General features: G+C 38.9%; 1 protein-coding gene across 9 annotated transcripts in view; it reads right to left on the reverse strand.

The window, feature by feature from the left end:
- The window catches only part of AKAP9 (A-kinase anchoring protein 9), a 123942-nt gene extending 108379 nt beyond the window's left edge, over nucleotides 1-15563 (reverse strand). For all 9 annotated transcript variants that reach the window (XM_052802516.1, XM_052802508.1, XM_052802480.1 and 6 more), the window contains exon 1: nucleotides 15315-15563. In XM_052802516.1, coding sequence (XP_052658476.1) covers nucleotides 15315-15362 — 48 coding nt within the window. In that variant the 5' untranslated portion in view covers nucleotides 15363-15563. The remainder of the gene's footprint in view (nucleotides 1-15314) is intronic.
- Nucleotides 15564-21106: the final 5543 nt, after the last annotated feature.

Below are 21106 nucleotides of genomic sequence, written 5' to 3' on the forward strand. Positions count from 1 at the left end.
GGTTGTACAATTACAAATTTGGCTAGGATTTTACATACTTTTTTCTCTGCTCAACTCTTGATGAAATCAGCCTTGTGAAATGAGTTGTCTTCTGGAAGTAAAAGGCAGATACAGCCCTACTGAACAGAAGGCAAATGAGAGATAGTCCCCATGCTACTTAAGCATTAAAATTATGTACTAGCTTCCAATTTTATACCCACTTTTTCTTTCAATATTGTGTTTAAATTTATAATGCTAGGCTTTACATTTACTGCAGTTGATTTCTATAAACCCAGTGCAGTCAAGTGAACTACAACAAGGATCAATTTTACTCATTCTCACCTACAGAACCATAGTTCATGATCGGCTCACAATGAATTATTTAAACAAAGCATACAGGTGAATACCATACACCACAAGAAAGAGAAATAAAGAAAGAAGTAATGGACATTCACAGATAACAAGCTTCAGCAGGGCTTCAGAAGAAAGCTTGTTTTATGGCATAGTAGCAATTTAGTGGTCAAATATAGGCATTAAATCATTAATCTATTCAGAACTTGAATTTTTTGGAAAGCAGCAGAGTCATCAGGCATGTGTCAGTAAGTATGTTGTCTTCTGTATCACTAAAAAAAAGATTTACTAACAATCTGAGCATTGTTTAGGTAGTTACTTCACTTTATTTCTTCTTAAAGCAACTGGTTTAGCACCTGTTCTTTAACAAGCATATAGTTATATCAGCTATTTAACTATATATAGTTAAATCAGCAGCTGGAGACTCATTTAATTAATCCCTTGGAGTTCTTTCAGGATAACAATTTATTTTCAGAAAACAATTGCAATACAGTAACAGAGTTAAGTGTTAAGCATGTTTATTCCACTATATTTGGGTCTTAAAAGATATTCAACTCAAAAGAAATGTTTTCCAGAACAGGAATAGTCTAAAAAGCAATGAAACCACGTCATTAAATGCTGCATGCACGCAAAAAGTTAATAAATCTCTGTCTTATTCAGTAATTTTCTTTACATGCTGCCCTTCTTCCCCGAAAAATAACCTTATGAAAACATGCCTAAGACCACAAGACAGCAAAAAAGTGAGTCTATTTTTTCCCTGAGCCCAAACTAAGGCTAAACTCCAATCTAAATTTCTGTAATAATAGATGGAAAGAGCAAAGTTTCCTTCTGGTAAAAGAAAAATTTATTTTCATGTCTAGTATTTAGTATTTTTTCTCCTCAATTACCACTCAATTACCATTTTTCTCCTTACTAACCACACATAATTGAATTTATGCCTGAGAGCGCTAGTTTCATTTAACAAAGCAGGAGCTATGTTTTTGTTTTACGGGACCCCTAAAGTCACAATGCGTTGCATAGTTAACTTCAGACTGAAACAGTACACTATCTTTACATAAATTAGCTAAATATACTACTACAAAAAAGTTCCTATAGAGTATATTCAGATTCTTATTGCCATTCAATTCTCCTAGCCCCTATATAAGCTTCTAGCAGACTACCAAGAATAGATAGCAATAAAAGCTATGAATTCACATCCTAGAAAACTGAGTTTAGTTCTTATTTTTGCTAAAATTCTGAGAAAAAAAAAAAAGTTATATAGTACACTGAACTTCCTGGAATGGGCAGAACAAGCCTGATCCTTCAAAAAGCAGTTCACAGGGTTTCTCTAAAACCCTTTTAATCTCTGGGTTAGAGCAGTCCCAAATACTTTATGAAGTACCACTGAAACGACCAATTCTGACTTTGTGGTAGAACATTCTTCATTATCAGAAAGAGAAAGGCCTGATAGTGTCAAATCTGATTAATTTTTTCGGAAAAAACTTTAAAAAGTTGCTACTACCACAAAATAACATAGATTACTTAATGAGAAGTTGCTTGAGAACAAATCTTCCTATTATTCAAAAGCTAGGCACAGAAACCTTTCATATTATTAACAAAATATTAAAATACTTGGTTCCAAAAATCCTATAACTTAGCAATTAAAATCAAACCCCATATAGAGCAGTTAACACATGATATTTAGACAATGCAATTTACAATACTATATAAATGTTTTCTCTAATTCAGAAACATACAAAAATCATAATCTATGGCCATCTGTGCTTGCCAGTTAGAAGCCAACTATAAAAATACAAAAGTATGCAAAAGCAACAGTTGCCAGTATCTCCACACAGTGCTTGTCAATCAAATTACTGGCAACCTGCAAGTTTATATTTGTAACACAGACACTTTCTTCCGCTTATTGTCTTATGTGTTTAAAAGTTAAGGTTGACATTTTACATTTTTATAAAGATTGATATTTTAACATTAACTTTAAATTATAAAAACAGAAAATATAAAGCTTAAGAAGGAAAGTAATGATTCTTATGTTTCTAATAATAGAATTCTAAATACAAATTACTTGCACAAGATTTGATTTTGAGTATTACCAGACTGACTTATATTCTGATTTAGATGAATTTATGTATGAAATAATTATAAGCAGAACACTATTATGTTTATGTTTTCAGCTGGGGAAAAATCACCAGAATAAATCTACTTTCAACAGTTTTATGGCATTCCATGCACTAATTTGAGTGGGTTCCTAATAAAACACTTGAAATTGATTTTCCCCACACAGATACAGCTACATGGACATTATAGCCCAAATCAAAAAGGTGTTCTTCCCCACCCTCAGTAGATGAAGACAATACCCCAAAATACAGACTTATTTTTGAGAGCATGAAAAGATTTGACCACATCAGTCCATTATCACCTGGGATAACAGCTATCATGCTACCAGATAATATAATTCTGTACCTCAAGTTATTCTTACCTTGTTTCAAGTAAAATCTAAGAATATTACCTACATAAGCTGACCACAAGAAAAGCACCGTCAGACTTAACTTAAAGAACTCATGAAAACCAAAAATATTCCAAAATTGGGATTGCAGGTAGAAATAAATTTTGCCCTGATGTAGAGTATGCACGCATTACAGCCCAGTCTTTACATTTTTTCCCCATAGGATTGGCCTTAATCAGCGCTCAGACTGTACTGAGATACTGCCATTTGTAGAATTACCTTCTCATTCACTGTAAATTGGAAGGTGTGTAGAAAACAAGACAGTTCTGCAGGAATATAAATGATGATCTTATGTTGAAGAAAGGAGAACACTGCATACAAAACCTCTGTGCTTTTGCTATTTCTATCAATCTCCCTGCCAGTCATCAAAGAGATCAAACCAAGGTTTCTATGATGTTCCTCAGCTGTCTGTTCTTCAGTTTAGTTGCATATCCTGGAAGAGGAGGAAGACCCCCAAACAACAGTGCTGACCACTAACTGTGAAATGCAGGACCCCTTCCTGGCTTCAAGTTCCCTTCCTGGCTTCAAGTTAGATCACACATCATCACATTTTTTTTTAAACACCGGAGGATCCTGTAGACTACTGTTCCATCCAGTAATGAAATGGAAACTTGAAATTCTCCTTTCTGCCATTGGGAAAGCATGTGAACTTTCCTCTACCATCTTCTTTCATGCTGCTGTGGTTTCCCAAGTTTTCTGTCAGCTCATTTCTCCAGACTGTCAAGGTCTCTCTGAAAAGAAGCCCTATGCTTCAATTCATTAACTTGGTATCATCCATGACCTTGCTGAAGGCACATTCCCTCCTATTCTCCAGGTTGTTAATAAAAACATCAAACAGCAGCAGCCACAGTTGCAACCTCTGAGGAACACTACAGGCCACGAGCTTGAGTTTGTATCAGCACTGAGCATAGCAGTCCAGGTAATTTTCTACCCACCTTGCAGACCACCTATCCAAACCACCTATCTCCAGTTTGGTTACAAATAGCCTCTAACAGATCACATCAAACACCTTCCTAAAGTCAAGGTAAACAGCATCCACCGTTCTCTCCCCATCTACTGAGCCACTCGGGTCATCACAGAAGACAATTATTTGCTCTTGATAAATTCCAATCATGTTCTTGCGCTTCATGTGCCTGAACATGGCTTCCAGGAGGATCTGCTCCATAATCTTCCCAGAGACAACAGTCAGGCTGACATTCCTATAGATCCCTAGATCCTCCTTCTTACCCTTCTTGAAGATGGGTCTGATGCTAGTTTTTTTCCCTGCTCATTTGGAATCTCCTAATCACAATGACCCTTCAAAGACAAGCAAGGGAATAGCCTTGTAACGATAGCAGCCAGCTCCTGCAGGATGCTTGGATACATCACATTCAGTCCAATAAATCTGTGTACGTCCAATATGCCTAAGTGGTCCCCAGCTTGACCTTCTGTACTGTGGATAATGCTTCAGTCCCTCCAATTCTGCCATTACACTCAGGGACGTGGGAAGCCCAAGGACAGTCCTTACCATTAAAGGGGCAAAGCAAGCCTTGAGTATTGCTTCCATGTCCTTTTGTACCAGATCATTTGTCAAGATAATTTTGAATTCTAAGCCTCTTCACCATGCTTGCTACCCACTTCAGTTTAGTACTGTCTACATATATTCATGCATTCTTTCCACTGCTAATAATGAAAATACTGAATGACATGGGCCCCTGAAAGACTAAAAGACCACCTACTTTGAGAGTAAGCCATTAAAAAAAAATAATGCTAAGAACCATTTTTTTATTCAGTTGTAACCACCAAATGATGATTGTACCTAGACCGAGTCTTTAGTTTGCGTATAAGACTATGACAAACAGTATCAAAAATCTTAACACCACACTGACTTTCAGCAAGAAGTTCTGTCTGTATCAGCCCTAGTTACCTAAAGGCACTCTCATATTAACAGTTGTGCAGATCCCAAAGGACCTTAATGTTGACGATTCCTTTAGACAAGTCTGTTTCCTTTAAAAAGCAATCTTTGCCAGTCTTTTGGGACTTCCTAATGAGCATAAGCAGAGTCTTACTGATGACTGTGGCCTTAGTTACGGTGTATTATCAAGCATCAACGTAGCTTCCAGGGGGCCAGGGTTGGGGGTAATAGCTGTTTCTCAAAAATCATGAATACTGATTAGAATCCTACAAGAAAAATCATGACACGTCTAAAGAAAACTGTAGTCAAGCAATTGCTGCTTCCTGTGGGATTCTAATCAATACTCTATTCTAGCTCAAATAGTTTGTTCCTCCACAACACACTGCAAATAGTCAACTGCAAATTCTAATTAATTAACTTAAAAGACTACCATTTCTAGAGTACAGGGCTTTAAAGATGCAGTGACATTAAGAGACCTAATGAAATGCATGGAGAGAATCTGTATCTGAAGAGGCTTTGTCCAGACTTCTCTATGTAGCTAGTGCAAGAGAACTTAAATCACAAAAGCATTTGCCATTTCTGTTTGGTGTTGATGCTGCAAGAAAAGGGGCAACAGCCCACTGCATGTTGTTTCTGATCAGCAAGACTCCTACACTTCACAACAATGCATATTTTACTTTCCTCCTGCGCTGTAACATTTAGGCTATACACTATTTATTAGAAGTTCGCTGAAAAAGGCTGAAGAGAGTATTTCACGGATGTTAGAAAAAGCATCAACTATCAATTTACTTTGAGTGTCTACGTACTGCTTATATTATCCTGATTCATGTAAATTTAACTTTTTCCTCCTAAGAGAAAAAAGAATTTATATTAGCAAAAAACTTTATTCTACTGTAAACCACTTTAGTTGTGTTTATGTAGAATACATCTAGACTTTTTCTCCTCCACTTCACACTGTGTCCTCTTTAATAAAAATGTATTTATGTCAGAGAGATTTAAAGATCAAAAATTGAGGAAAAAAATTTAAAAGGTAGACAGAATATATAAATGAATGGAATAAAGCACAGTAAGATCTGAATAGTTTTGCTCATATTTAATTTCTCATTAACTAAGAAGTCTGAAAGAAAAAGGTACCTTTAGAATGAATAGACTATGTCTAAGTAAGACTTTATTAATAACCAACATGAGATTATCAGTTTTTTCAAGTTGACAAGTGCCATGGACTTGATACGGAATTTGAGAGGTTACATCTTTGGCAACAAGACAATCAGCTTTTCAGATACAGATCAACAGTTTAAATTCTGTTCAAGCTTAGCAGGGACTAATAGCTACTCCTTGTTAATAAATATGAGTGATGTGATGACTTCCACCCAGTTGCCAAAGGCAATCTTTTCACAAACATTAATGCTGATATTTTCAAAGTAGTCTGGAGAATTGAGATACATTATTAGGAGATTATTCGTAGGCATTCTGGCCACCTCTGTACACAGGGTTGGTGCAGAAACTGAACAAAACTTTAAATTTTGATTTTAAAAAATGTTTGTGGTTTTGATTATTTTTTTAAAATAAATTGTAAAATACTTTAAAACAAGTCAAAGTCAGTTGCACTTCATCATTTTCCCACCTCGTTTATATTATTTTTACGTGAATTCGTACCATGTGGCTTGTCTGGCACTGAATGGACAGAGTGAGAATAAAGCCCCCAAACTCAGTAGGTTTGTGAGAGACAGCTCTGTGAGGAGCAGAGCAGACATAAGGAAGGAACCAACTGCATGAATTTCATGCTCAGTGTGCAAGACTTGACAGGCTTGTATTATTTTGACAGGCTTCTATTATTTTTTACACGCTGCTGAATCATGAGAGAAAAGCAAGCTCACAAAGACACTGATACTGCTCACAAACTTTCAGACTTGTCCGTGGACTTTGCTTTTTTTTTTTTTTTTTTTAAAAAAAGCAAAATCGAATTCCTGGAATATATTGCAAATAATGAAGAAAATCTAGGAAACACATCCACCTTTGAGGAGTCTTGTATCACGATTTCCATTATCTCTTTAAACACAGCAACCTATACTAGCTAGCACAACATACTACTAAACATACCAAGAAAGGGTTTTCTTATCATTGTTATGGAGTGTTATCTGTAATAGTAAGATATTTCTCCTATATACTTTAAATTGAAAATATATATTCTCAATATATGGTACTAATATTAAATCAGCTACCTTACTTAGACAATATAAATGGATTTAGGAACATTTAAATATTTTTCCCTTGTTTTGTGGTTGTGCACAGCAGGTTTCTTCACAGAGAAGTAAGAGTTTAAGGACAAACAAAAACTTCAGAAAACTAAACCAGGATTAAGAGATAATCGTGTCTGTTAAATCACAGCCTACCAGTGAAGTCAGATTTGAGTAAGCTCTTGTGCAACTTACTTTGCTTATTCTCTGTAACACCTATTTTATCAATATTTGCACAGAAACATACTCAGTTCCAGAATCCCATCTACTCCACCTCTTCAACTCCACCAATCTTCTCGGCTCAGGATCATAGTTTTAGAGATACGCTGTAATTTTGCCATGGCAGTACAGTTTTCATCAAATCTATGCTCTCCCCTGGAAATATCATCAAAATGGTATACATCCTCTTTCAAATTATTATCTCCAATTGTGGACTCTTAAAATTTCTTCATGTTTTGAGATTCAGAGCATGGTCCAAGAGACTACCTCTTCTTTGTTTTGTGATGACGCTACAACTTAGGGTTGTTACAACCATGATCTGATCACTCCCCCGCCTTCCTTAGCTTAGTGTTTGGTTTCCAGGGTCTCACATTCTTTTGCCCAGCTGACAACTACATAATTTGTTCTATCTGGAAGCTTGTTCAGGTTGCTTTTCAGAAGGGGAGGGAAGCAGGAACACTGACTCAATACTACCAAGAAACTAAGAATTGTAAGAAATCTTAACATATTTATTCATTCTTCTGTCTTTTCTCCACTGGTTGTAGGAAAGGTTGTTTATAAAATAAAATGTTGGCTTCTCAAGAAATCATGCGAAAATGCAGATTAAGGTTTCTTTCAAGAAACAGGAACACCAGAACCATCAACACAATATGGCATGCCAGCACTTTGCAGTCAACATACAAATGTCTCATCATAAATTTCAAGATCTATTCACTTTATGTTTCAGCATAGCATTCAAAAGACTGCAATTATCAGATGTGTTTCATTGAACTGTAGTACATTTATCAATGTGGCTCTGCAAAGTCAAAGTGTCACGTTAGCTGGTACCAGTAACGAAATTACTTTGAAACAAATATATAGCAATACATTTGAATCTCTAGCTCTAGGGCAGGTATTTAAGACAGAGCTTTCAGCCCCTAAATTAGGATTCCCAACAATTGTGGTGTTAGTATATAATCTCGTATTGCAATATAAGGTAGGACAACACAGTTGGACCTACTTCAGCAGCCTTTTTTCTTTGTCCTCATTTTCATCAGATTTTTCACTATTCCAAACACTAAGATGCTACAGTAACCATATATTATTCTTCAGTTAATGTCTCCGTACATCAATATTTAAAAGCACCTACTTGTTTGGTTATTTCCTGTGGGGAAAAAATACAAGATTTTCCGGTAACACCTACATATGCCAAAGGGTCCAATCTATTTTCCTTGGAGTATCAGATACGCTTTACTGCAAGTACTTTAGAAAGAATTTGTGGTGGTGATTCTGCTTATTTTCCAAATCAATATAAACAAACTTGTCTAGATACTGTTATAGCTGAGGGAAACAAATGTCCCAGTCACCTCTGTTTTGCTATTGCAACACCCATACTAAGAAAATAAGTAGCTGGAAAGCAGACCATAGAAATGAGGGAGAGACGAGTGCTAAAATGAAGAAAGTCTTGAATGTAGGCAAAGACCAACTTTGTGCATTCTCTTCTGCAATTCCTTCTCTTTACACATGGAGAAGCAAGCAAACATTTTAAATTGTGTATTTACAATGCAATTTCTTGCTTTCATAGTGCTACTAACAATACTGTGTTGTCTTATTTCTCTATTTTTATGAAATTCACTGGGCATCTTGGATTAAAGACCAATTTTCTCTAAACTGGCTACAGAACAAAGGTTATTTTGAAGTGATATTTATCTGCATCCTCAGAAGAAAGCAAGTATTAGTTTAAGGTCATTCTACCTTGCAACTCTACTGTAAGGGAGACAGCTACTTCATAGCTTTGAACAAAAGGGTATATTGACAATCACACTTAAAACAAATAATCAAGCCCTGTATTGAAAGCAAGAATAGATCTCTGGAATGAGGGAAATGGAGATCAAAACCAGGAAATAGAAGAAAAGTGGGGAACACACTTAGAAATAGGAAGAGTTCCAGTAGTGCCAATGGAAAAGAGAGTTGAAATCCCAGATTTCAAGTACTATTTTTTTACAAGGACCCAATAAAGTCCAGAAAAAACTTGAACACAATGGGTATAAAAGTAGACTTTCTTTTTATTTTTTTTTAAAGGAAAAAAGAACACTGAGAAAACTGTAAAGAGCAGGTAGTTCTATTATCCTCAAGAGAACAATTAAGTCCTACTAAAAAACTCAACATTTAAGCTAGCCATCCCAATTTTTCTGCTATTAGAAATAGAATGTGTCTTGAAAAGAGTTTCACAGACTACCTTTCTGTTTGATGTCTCATCTGAGCTCATGTAACAGCCCAGTAGCAATAAACTGTAGATAAAATATATTTACATCTTAAATGTATATAAATCTTTCTCCGATGATTAAATGCAGAGATATCTACTGTTTTGAACAAAAATAAAAGCATGCACGGTGAGGTGAACACCTCGCTTTTTGTTTCTCTCTCATCTCTACTCAATTTCTGCCCTATCTACTTTTACTCAAAGAGTTTTAAAATGACACGTTTTCTCTCCAGGGTAATGTTCAGTCCTTGTATCTGTGATTTTCTCTGCAAGACAAAAACCAGTTCTTAAGCTTACTCATGTTCATAATCAAAATACACAAAGGCAATTCCCTATACCTCCTACTATTTGCATTTAGAATTGACAGAGATGCAAAGGAGAGGGAGTGGATTGAAGCATGTAAAAGAAGAGGAGACAAAAAAATCACAAGTTCAGAAGGACCTGGGAGAAGAAATAGCTTAGTAATACAAGAGAGGAATGCCTAGGAATTAGGTACAGGTTTGTGAGGATCTTCATGTGCAAGAAAAAGGGCTCCCTGAAGTAAATTGTCTTAAGGCCCATTTCTTCATTACAGTATTTTTTTCATAGTTCCACTGCACTGTCCTGCTTCATTATAAACAAAGAGATTAGGCAGTTTCCATTCACATCTGTTGAGCCAAAGCTTACCCGCGCCTTTCCAGGAGCCTCTTGAGAGTTAGCCTAGACTCCCCTCCAGTTGCTTCCTCTCTTGTCCATTAATACGCACACAGCATCTTCAGATACAGAGAAAGCCCAGCATCATTCTCATTCTGTGAGCTTTTAGCCCATAAAGCTGCTCTCCTCCATACTTTATGAAGAGTGACCGCAATGACTAGGGTTTTATGATGAAATTAGCACTTTGTGATATGGCTGAATATGACTTCTTATTTTAAGAGAAAAGCAGAGTAAAAAAATGCAGACTGAAAAGGAAACTCTTGCTTCCAGGATTCCGTTTAATTATTTTTGTTCAACTTATTTGAGGCAGACAGAGGATAAACAAAACGAACAGTCTACACGTGAAAGCAAAAGAAGACGTGTTAGTAGGCCAGCTCTTTAATGAAATGTAAGGTTTAAATGTATTTCATTTGTCTTCTGTGATGAAAAACTCTTAATAACCATGGAAATACTGGGTTTTTTTCTCTTCAGGTAAATTACAGAGAATTTAAAAGGACTGTGTTCTACAAACACAATCTCTATGTTGAATTCTTCTGGGGGTTTTAAATTAGAGCTTTAATCACTGTGGCACATAATTATTCCATGCTTTGCTTGAGTCATTTTAAAAAAAAAAACAAAAAACAAACAACTGATCAACAGCTTTCCTTGAGAAATACAAAACTTCTCAGTCCAAAGAGGCCAGAGATAAGGAAGTAACACCTTCTTCTCTCCTCAAGAGTAAGATGTAATAATGCAAACAGCGAACATTCTCAGACTCTTAGACAATGCTATTTTAATAATACACCTCATTTTCATTTTAAGCCATCTGAAATATTCACATCCATGACCAGAAGACAAAATATGCAATTATTTCTTTTTATTATTCAATTTGTGAAGGTAACTTGTCAAATTACTTCTACAACCTGTAGTACTTGTCCACTGAGTGCCATGAGAGCTTCCCAAACCAACTTCACTGTTTTATCTGCTCAGCGATTCTCTGGTACAGATCAAAAGCAGTCACACTGCTTATTCTGTGCTCAAGTGTTTAACTAAACCATTTCCCTAATTTCTTAAGGTTCTTCAACTATTATGTAATTTCTTCTAACACCTCAACAAGAATGTTTTACAAATATACATAGAACCTTTGAAAATCAGGACAATGAATTACGTATTTCTAACATTAGACCTGAAATCCTAGGCCAACCTGAGAAAATTTACAAAGTAAATTAATGTCTTTCCCTCACCCACCCCTCCTACACCAAAAAAAAGCATGAAGCTAGGGAACGTGCCCTTTCCTCAACACAAATTTAAACAGGAGCAACGCACATATTTAAATACTCTGCAAATAAAATGTCAGTACTGTAAAATGGACCATTCTACAAAACTTGCTATGGGTAGTTTCATATCTCTTAATTTTACCAGTTATAATAGCTGTGCATTTCATATGTGTGTGTGTGTATAAATTAAATCAAAATATTTTTTAAAATTTAAAAAGCTTTACCAAAATATTGTCAGCTATTTTCTCACAAGGGAATCTGAGTCCCCAACATTTTTATTCTGAAGCTAGCAAACTACTCTGCATAGTTTTGAAAGCTGACCAAAATAGTGCAACATCCTGATAAGAAAAGCCAGCTACTAAGCTCTTAAATAAATACATAAAATTAACATAGCCAACTATCATAAATAGTATCCACTGTAATGTTAGACGAGATTTCCAAGCAAACTGATGCACAGAGACATGCACATGTAGTACGTGTGTATATAAATATCACACCAAGATCTTCAATGACCATCCTCTGTAGTCTTTTGTAAGACCAGGTATATCTACACTATCTCAGGCCATCAGCAATATTCTAGAAACTCTTCAGCAAGGCACATAACATATCTGATTGATTTCTAAATTCACTGTGTTCTGGGGCACTGATCAACTTAACATGCATCTATATTTCTGTTGCTGGCACACACCTCCTTTCCACCTTCCATCACATAGTCAACCCTGTTTCCCTTAACTAGCTTTTTTGACACTTTTCTTGCTCCACCATAATCAGATTGGGATATAAGACAAAGAAATTGCTTGTTTGGGGAGAAGGTAGCTCTATAAAGGCACAGAGCGACATTTTAATGGGTAAGAGAGACATTTTTAGAGGCTTGGTTAATATCCAGCACATTTACCTTGCGGCAAAGGAAAATGAATGACTATAGGTCTGGAAAAATGAGCATGTAATTTACTGGCTTAACTTTGTGACTCCCTTGCCCTTGTGGCTTTGTAACAGACAGAACAGCAACGTGTGGCGCAACTGCTTCATAATAAAGACTTGGCATAGTCTCCAAAAGTCAGCAGGTACACATAAACGTTGGTGAGCTTCTATCAAGAGCTTTTTATTCCATTTTTCAAATGATATATTGGCAAAGGCTGTGTGTTCGTACTGAGACCCATTCTGCCAGGTTTGAGTACACCTAGCACCTTTCAATCAAGGTAAGATTCACAACACAGCTTCTCATTTCCAGTAATAATAAAGGATGACTCAAAAGAAACTTCCGTTGCAGAAAATCCGTTTGTAATACACTTCTCTGTAAAAGATTGATGTGGGGAGACAGTGTCTTAAGAAGACATCAAGAATAAAGAAAAACAAAGTTCCATTGCAGATAAATTCACACAGAACTAAACTCCACAGCTTGCCTCCTTGACATTATGATCAGAAACCAACCAAATAATTGCTTTACAGAAAGTTCGTATTGCTTAAAATGCACATACTGAGATTTGGCAGTAGTTAGCTATCTACTTTTCGAGAAAAAAAAAAACCAAAACAAACAAGAATCTAAGTCCCAATTTTGAATAATAACTCCACTGTTAGCAGTGCACCAGCCGCCTCTACAGCACCTACTAGACTCTTTTACCAGCCTCCCAATTGCCAACATTCATCCCGCGGTTTATGTAATTATATATTTCAAATATAAATAAGACATTTCAGGCAGATGCATCAAGGTATCTGCAGTATAGCAAACCTGCGCTTTTAGTACAGTAACAACACATACTTTAATACGCTTTTCCAGCTATTTTATTTAAACAACATTCAGTGGTTAGGCTCAGAAGTTTTTTGGATGCTTGTTTCTGTGGTTTGCAGAAAATATTCATTGAAGCCAAGCAATTTTAAGAGACATACTGATTATGCTACCATGAATGTGTTTGTATCCTCAAAAACAAAACGAGAAAAGCAGCTGCAGGAGCAATTCCTGCTTCCATTCTCTGCTAACACAATTTCTTCTTTTCTGCCTTTATCAGTGACACCTGTCACTGGACGACTGAGACCTAGTCTCTGCAGTAAAACACATGTAAAAAAAGGGGTAAGTGGTACACAGAACACCAGTGAAAAATCTGACAAACTAACACTGCTTTTACAGTCCCTTCCCATGTAAATCACATACAGCTTTAAAGAATTATAATGACTTAAAACCACATGGGATGTTTAAAAGCATAGCACATGAAAGTCTTCAGGCAAATACTTACAAGAACATCATTAGGTTTTAGTCAGAAAAGACTAGAAGGGTGAGAGTTATGACAGTGCTCCTAAAATGCAAAATAAATTAGTGAAGTGTGTACATGTCTTTTCTCAAAGTAAGCAGGAAGCCACTGAATTCCTGCTAGAGTCCTGGCTTTTGGTTCATTTTTCAGTAACTGTCATTAATTTTTTGTGTTAACCCCAGGCCAACATGGCCAGAAAAACATAAATTCTCTTGATAAATTCTTCATTGTGGTTTATAATACTGGCAAATTTACTTCAACCATTTTCTTTGTGAACTACTTTCTAATTTTCTGCAAAAGAATTAACCAACCTGGGTGTGACAGAATGTACTGCCACCAGTACCCGATCTGTCCCAGTGCCTTTTAATAGTACTGCATAACATTGTGTAAACACCATTCTTGCTCTAAGCATTTAAGAACAGGTTTTCCTATACAAACATACAGCTCCATCCAGGAGAGTTTCCCAATGTACGTTTTGAACGCTCTTTCAAAAGAAACAGAAACACGCTAAGTTACAAAATTTTTGTCTAGTACAGCAAAATACTTATTCAATACTTCACAACCGAACTACATTCTCCTCTCCATAGACCACATAAACAAGACAATGGTGATGTTTCATAGTTTCATCTTTAGTGTGTCTTCTCCTTGCCTGTACTATTACCCCCTGCCAAGTTACATGTGTATCTTTAGCATGAATGACTTACAAACTTCTAAAATCTTATCATTTAGCAATGACTGCTGGAAGGAACCAGACTATACCTAACGTCAAAACACTAATTTTATCTTATTTTCCTACGAATGCCATTAATTATCTTATCTCATTGACCACACCAAAGCTTTCTTTGAAGTAAAAAACCTGGAGCGTGGTAACCCTGGTCTGCTGCCCAGAAGGCGAAGTGCTTTGCAGCCGGTGTGCACTGAGCCATGCTTAAAGAGTAAAATGGTAAGCTCCCTGATTAACACATCGGTAAGCCCGCAGGGCACCGCCTGAGCCGCCTGACAGCCCATGAGGCGGTGACGGCTGAAGGCGGATGTGCAGGCACCGAGGGCTGCCAGCGGCGAGCGCACACGGCGAGGTCTTGCAGGTGACTCCCGTACAACCCGGCGTTTTCAGGCGACGGGTAAACGCACCTCACCGCATCACTGGAGGCACCTTTAATCCTCTGCCTCCTAAGGCTCTCTCACGGTATTAGTACCACACTGAGGAACAGCTGTCGGTTTTATAGACTGCCTTAAAGGTTTACAGAGAGTTTTGCCAGGCTTAAGAGGCAAACCGGAATTCGTGCCTCGGGTGCGAGGCGGTAAGGAGGTTAGCTCTCCTCCTCCTCGGCTCTTCCTCCACCCGGCGCCGCCAGCGGAGCGGGCCCCGCAGCGCCCGGCCCTGCGACAGGCACCTGTGGCGTTCGCCGCGCGGGGCCCGCTGCCGCCGGCCACATGCACCCACAGCCCGGCCGGGGAACGCTGCTCGGCCCCGCGGCGCCCCGAGGCCAGCGGGGTGAGCCCGGGGCGCGCAGGGAGGACAGCACAAAGCGCCGGCTCCGCCCGCGGCTTTGTTCGCGGCAGGGCCCCGAGCCGAGCCCCCCTGCCGCAGCCCCACGCTCCGCCACCGCCCGGCCCGGCCCCGCTGACTACCCTCCCTCGGCCTCAGCGCGCCCCCCCTCAGCATCCACGCCACCTCCGCCTCCTCCTCCTACCTTGGCCTTCCCAGCCTCCAGCTTCTTCAGCCGCTCCTCGTCCTCCATGGCGTCTGTGCGGGAGAGCAGAGCGTTACCGGCGGCGGGAGGCGGGGCCCTCCCCGCCCCCTCCCCTCAGCCGGGGCGCACACGCTCGCTGTCCTGTCCCGTCCCGTCGCGTCCCGTCTCACAGCGACGACAGCTGCCGCGGCGGGGCCACCGGCGCCGCCATCTTCATCTCCACGTAAACACGCGGCCGGGGAAAGTGACGTTGGGGCCGCCCGCTCCTCCTCCTGCCGCGAGCCCCTCCTCCCCACCGAGCCCCGGCCGCTCCGAGCGCCTCTGCCCGCCAGCGCTCCCCGCCCGCCCGGCGGCGAGTCCCGCCGGGGCCGTCCCCGGGGGACCGGGTTTGCACCCCTCCAGGCCGAGCGGGGAGCACCCACCCGCGGCGGGAGCCGAGTGACAGCCGGCCGCGGGCACGGCCGCAGCCGCCGCGGGGAGGGAGGACGGAGGCACCGGCGAGCACACCCCCCTCCACACCCCTTCTCGCTCCTGCAGACGGAAAGGCGGGGGGCTCGCTCTTCCCACAAAAGAACTGCGTCGGCAAGACGCCTGTAATTTGCTGTTGCTTTGATGCAAAGGTGTGAACAGACAATACCCGAGTCCTGCAGGAGTCCTGCCTTCTGCCCTCTCGCAAATCCAACCTTTCTGGCTGCAGTGCTAATTTTGACAGTTTTGATTCTCTTAAGTGTTTTCTTGCTCCTGCCTGCGGCTCACTAAATTGCAAGCTTCCTATAGCACGGATCTAAAGCTTGGAAATGCTTTTTGAGCCTGTGTCGCAGACTATGTAAGGATGACAACAAAGGATGTGTAGCCCCCACCCCCGTTTAAATTACTTAATATGCACTCATCGTGCCAGAGGAGTTGAAATAGGTATGTTAAAATCACGACGGGGAATACGGCGCGTGGCAATTAAATGCTAATACGATTTCTATACCTCAGCATTCGATACAAAACAATATTCTGGGATTATTTAATGTTGTCTACTAAATGTGTGCCTTGTAAAGGAAAGACGGCAGACCCTCTTACAGCAGCCTTCCAGTACCTAAAGAGGGCCTACAAGAAAGCTGGAGAGGGGCATTTTACAAGGGCATGTAGTGGTAGGACAAGGGGTAATGGCTTTGAACTGAAAGAGGGTAGATTTAGATTAGATTTAAGGAAGAAATTCTCCACTGTGAGTGTGCTGAGGCACTGGAACAGGTTGCCCAGAGAGGTTGTGGGTGCCCCATCCCTGGAAGTGTTCAAGGCCAGGCTGGATGGGGCTTTGAGCAACCCGGTATAGTGGAAGGTGTCCCTGCCCATGGCAGGGGGGTTGGAACTAGGTGATCTTTAAGGTCCCTTCCAACCCAAAGCATTCTATGATTCTATGATTAGATGTTCATGATGTGCTTTTTCTTTCCGTTACCCCTGAAGTCGGTTCCGTTTGTGGTGGTGCAATGGATGGCACAGGCTTACACATCCCTGGCAAGCCTTTTTTCATTAATGTGTAACAGCTGCGTGTGAACAGATTCCTTGTTCTGCATTTGGAATCATTCTGCTTTATTAAATGCAAATTCTAAAATGTTTCTGAATTAACTTAGATCTCGGCCTTGCTGATCTTTTTAACACAATTCATTTAGTATACATTCTTTCCTCGCTTGAATTTTCCAGCAAAGACCAGATGCACTCAAAACAGAAAAAATGCCAAAAGAAAACATCATTTGCACAGTATTACTGACCAGGACCAAGATGAAAAATGTTAGGACTCCTAGCAGCAGAATTCCATAGACATATTACTGCCAAGGTAAACTAAACCTACAATCTGAAATGTTTAAGGATTTTCCACTTCTCTTAAAACACATTACGTTTCATGGAAAAGTCTGAAATCATTTGTTGATTAGTACACGTAACGTGCATTCCTGTGTTTACAAGGCAATGTCCTCAACCTTTGGTCAAAAAGGAAATGAATACCATTTAGGTCAAAAGAAGAAAACACCATCCATGGTAGGGAATGACAAACATCTGCATTATACTTTGTTCCATATGTGAAGCAAGCATATGTTTCAGTTAAAGTTCTCAGACTTTGCTATTTCACGAGAGGAAAAGCATGTTATAGAGAAAAACAGCAAATGAAAATGAAATTACGGATTACTTAAAGAGGAAATATTTTTATAGAAATACAAATTTAGTTGAGTTCATTCCTTAAAAATTTGTTCTCAAGTCAGTAAAAGAAAGTACTTTATGCAAAGCCTGTACAAATGGAAGTTTTCCCCAGCAATTACAAAGGCCCAGAGGCCCCTGAGGGAAAAATAAATCACCTTTTCTGTACCAATGACATTCCTCTTGGCTGATGGAGGCCACTGTCACAGAACTAGCTGTTAGGTGTCAGTAAAATTTCACACACGCATGATACTATCATAGTAATTTCTTAATCAGTAAATATCCTATTTAGAAGATAATTACGAACTTCCCAAATCCCATAATTAAATGGGTTCTTGAGTTAATCCTAAGAATTGAAGGGCCTAATTTTCCTCTCACTTACTTACAGACTTATTTCCATGTCATTCTAATGGATTTTAGTTAAACACCTAATTCATGATGATGAAACTCATAAAGATCAGACTGACAGACTATAATAGAGTATTGTGGAAATTACTACTGGATGAAATATCCCAGGGAATAATATTTCCATATTCTCTCAACATTAGAAGGAGAACAGGACTTTCTCTCCTAGGAAAAAAAATTCACACAGTACAATTTCCTACTTCAGCTATTTAAATTCCTATTTTATCATTTATGCAGGGCGAGCTGACTGGAATTCACAACTTGGTTAGCCAATTAAACTTCCAGTTACAGAAAAGCATTAATCTTGCTTGCTTAATTCTCCGAATTGATCAATAATGTTCACTTGCCTAAGAATGTAAGATGGTGCCCAAGAGTCAGGCTAATAACCTCTTTAAAAATTGATTAACTTTCTAACACTCATTGAATTCACGTAAGTTAAACATGTGTAAACTGCTTTCAACAGTAGCATATGTGAAGTGAACCAGATTAACAGGGTAAAAAATACAGATCAGACATTCTCCAAAATAGGAATGACTGGTGTTTTGGCCCAGGCTTATTTTTATATATAAATATATTGATTATTGGAAATGTTCATAAAGAACTGCATGGAACCAGCTTTGATTATCAGACCTAATTTTTGGTTGTGTTTGTCTGTAAACAAGGACAAAGGCCTCTTCACCTACTGCATTTTCTCTAACAATGAAACTCCACCTGCTTCCTACCCCTTCTGTTTCCTTTATTCACTGTTCAGTGAAGGTATGCCTTGTGACTCTCACCATGGTGCTTTAGTAGACTGCGAAGCCAAAAGATGAAGCCTAAAGACCACATGTGATAAAGTCACAAAGTTCTAGTTAGGAAATTCAAGTTCTGCCATAGTCCACTGAAGTCAGAATCAGAGGGAATCTTGGTAAAATGCCAGTGTAAATAAGATGCAAAAATTACAAAGTATCACAGGCCTAAAATGATGATACAACCTCTTCCAACAGCTAAGGAGCTCAGATACTGTGTGTTCTCAGGTGTCATAACTATCAGCAATACCACTTAATAATGAGACTATCCAACTCTATTTTATTTCCTTCAACAAAAAATACATATTAGAATGGAAGTCTCCTACATGAACCATGTAAGATTCCCTGAACCAGCTTGTAAAAACAAAATATTATCTGACATCAGTCAGATGTTTTCCTAGCACCAATACAATGACCATGCCACTTTATGTGTCTTAAGAGACCTACAAGTGTAATTGTAAATGTCTGTATTTGGTCAACTTAATACAGTAAAGGAGTAGTCCTCCTGCTAATGGATATGCAACCTCTGATGCATGTGCCCAACAGTTCTGCTGTGACACTAGATCTGCTGTAGAAAAGCTACCTGGCAGGATAACACCTCCAATTATAGTGAACATTAAGTGGAACAAGTGTGAAAATAAGAGACACCTCCATCTGAGAGGTGACGATGCTGAAGGTTTTATTTGACTGGGACATGCACCAGCTTTCACTGAACCTAGTGGGAGTTCTACGGCTGATTGTACTGATAGTAAGGCAGGGCCTCACTGCTTACCTGTCATAGCGCTTGTAAACCAAAATGATTTACCTCCACTTCAGTGTCAGCTTGCACAAAGAATACGAGGTTGACTTAATGACTAGCTTACCTCTGCCTTTGCCACAGTCTGCCATGCCAGCTTTGTCCCCTATCATCCGCTCTGCAGCTGCACTGAGCATCATTTTGCACTGCAGTTTCCCAGAGTGCTGCTTTGTTGGCATGGTTGCAGCAGGCAGGTGATTTAGGTAAAATGTGTAAAGTTCATAATTTCAGAGACCCATTGTAGGTACTGTTGAGGCAGGATTATGAAATTATATTAATTGCTGTTAGCAAGTGCAAGTCAACTCAAATTTCAGGTAGAGCTTGGCCTATTGTATTTAGATAGTCTGACTACATGTTATAAAAACATTTTTTAAGACCTCAGTCACTTTCACCTCAGGGATTTTTGAGGTATGTTATTTATGTTAGGACTACCTTGAACTGTGTTTTAGAAACAGACAAATGTTCTCTCCTTCCAAGCAGGGCACAACAAATGCCATTACAGAATAAATAGTGAGGCTTGGTGGTTAACAAGTAGGTGAGCTAGAGATGTAAGGAAAACATCTTATGATTTAAAGAGTTTGGTATGGGTTTTTTTTCCTTTTGAGAATCACTGGAGAAGCATGGTTGTATGAAAAATTATTAGATGGGGTGACTGATGAATATATAGAGAATCAAGATCCCATGTAACAGCTAGAATTTCTATTCCCTTGTATATATTTTTTAATGAAAAAAGGTACCACAGCCTATGAAACAGCATGGGCACTGAGGATGAAAATAAAATGTTCCCACATACGGAGAAAGAGTTACCCCAAAAATGCAATTTTTAACCCATATCTGCAGCTGTGAAGTTAGAGAAAATTATATTTACAATTGCAACCAGTGTCCCACCAAAGGTCTGGTTTTTGTCACCACTCAGCATGCATTTTTTTTCCTAAATTAAAGTAAGTTTTATTGAGTTTTGTTAGAACAGATGACAGAAGAAATCAGACACTAAAACCTTCCACACACATATGTGATCCAGGTATTCAGTTAATACATGCATAAAAGTGGGCTTGCTAACATGCTTCAGTCACACGCAGTCAAGTCCAACACACAAAAGTGTTTTTCTTGTTTCCAAACACAAATATTTTTCTTCTGCTGAAAAGAGAATGAAATAACTGATACAAAAGTTGTAAAGCACAGAGCCCCTGTGATACTACAGTAACATACCTCCTGGAGATGTGTGTCTTTGTTTTCTGAATCCCGGAGTTTTACAGCTTATAGTTTGACAAATTGTAAGCTCCACATATCTGATTTTAGGCATATTTGAGTCTATTCCTTATAATTTAATTAATTAAGACAAATACTGTGATATTTGGTTGCTGCTTTGATGTAAATACTGTAGCTAGGACAAGGCAAGACTCTTTAGCTAAGAAGTTTTATGAGATGAATAATTTATTCTGGAGGCATAATATATCAAGGAAGGTAATTTAAGTAAGCTTGCAAGTAATACAACTAATGAATTGACCCAGAAACATCAAATTGGCATTTGATATTTGAGGTATGCACAGAAGATTAATTTCTACCACAAATCAGTGAGTTGTATCAGATATATGCAGAGCTATTATAGTACACATTTCTTTATA

Source organism: Harpia harpyja, chromosome 1, assembly GCF_026419915.1.
Source record: "Harpia harpyja isolate bHarHar1 chromosome 1, bHarHar1 primary haplotype, whole genome shotgun sequence".
Classification (NCBI taxonomy): Eukaryota; Metazoa; Chordata; class Aves; order Accipitriformes; family Accipitridae; genus Harpia; species Harpia harpyja.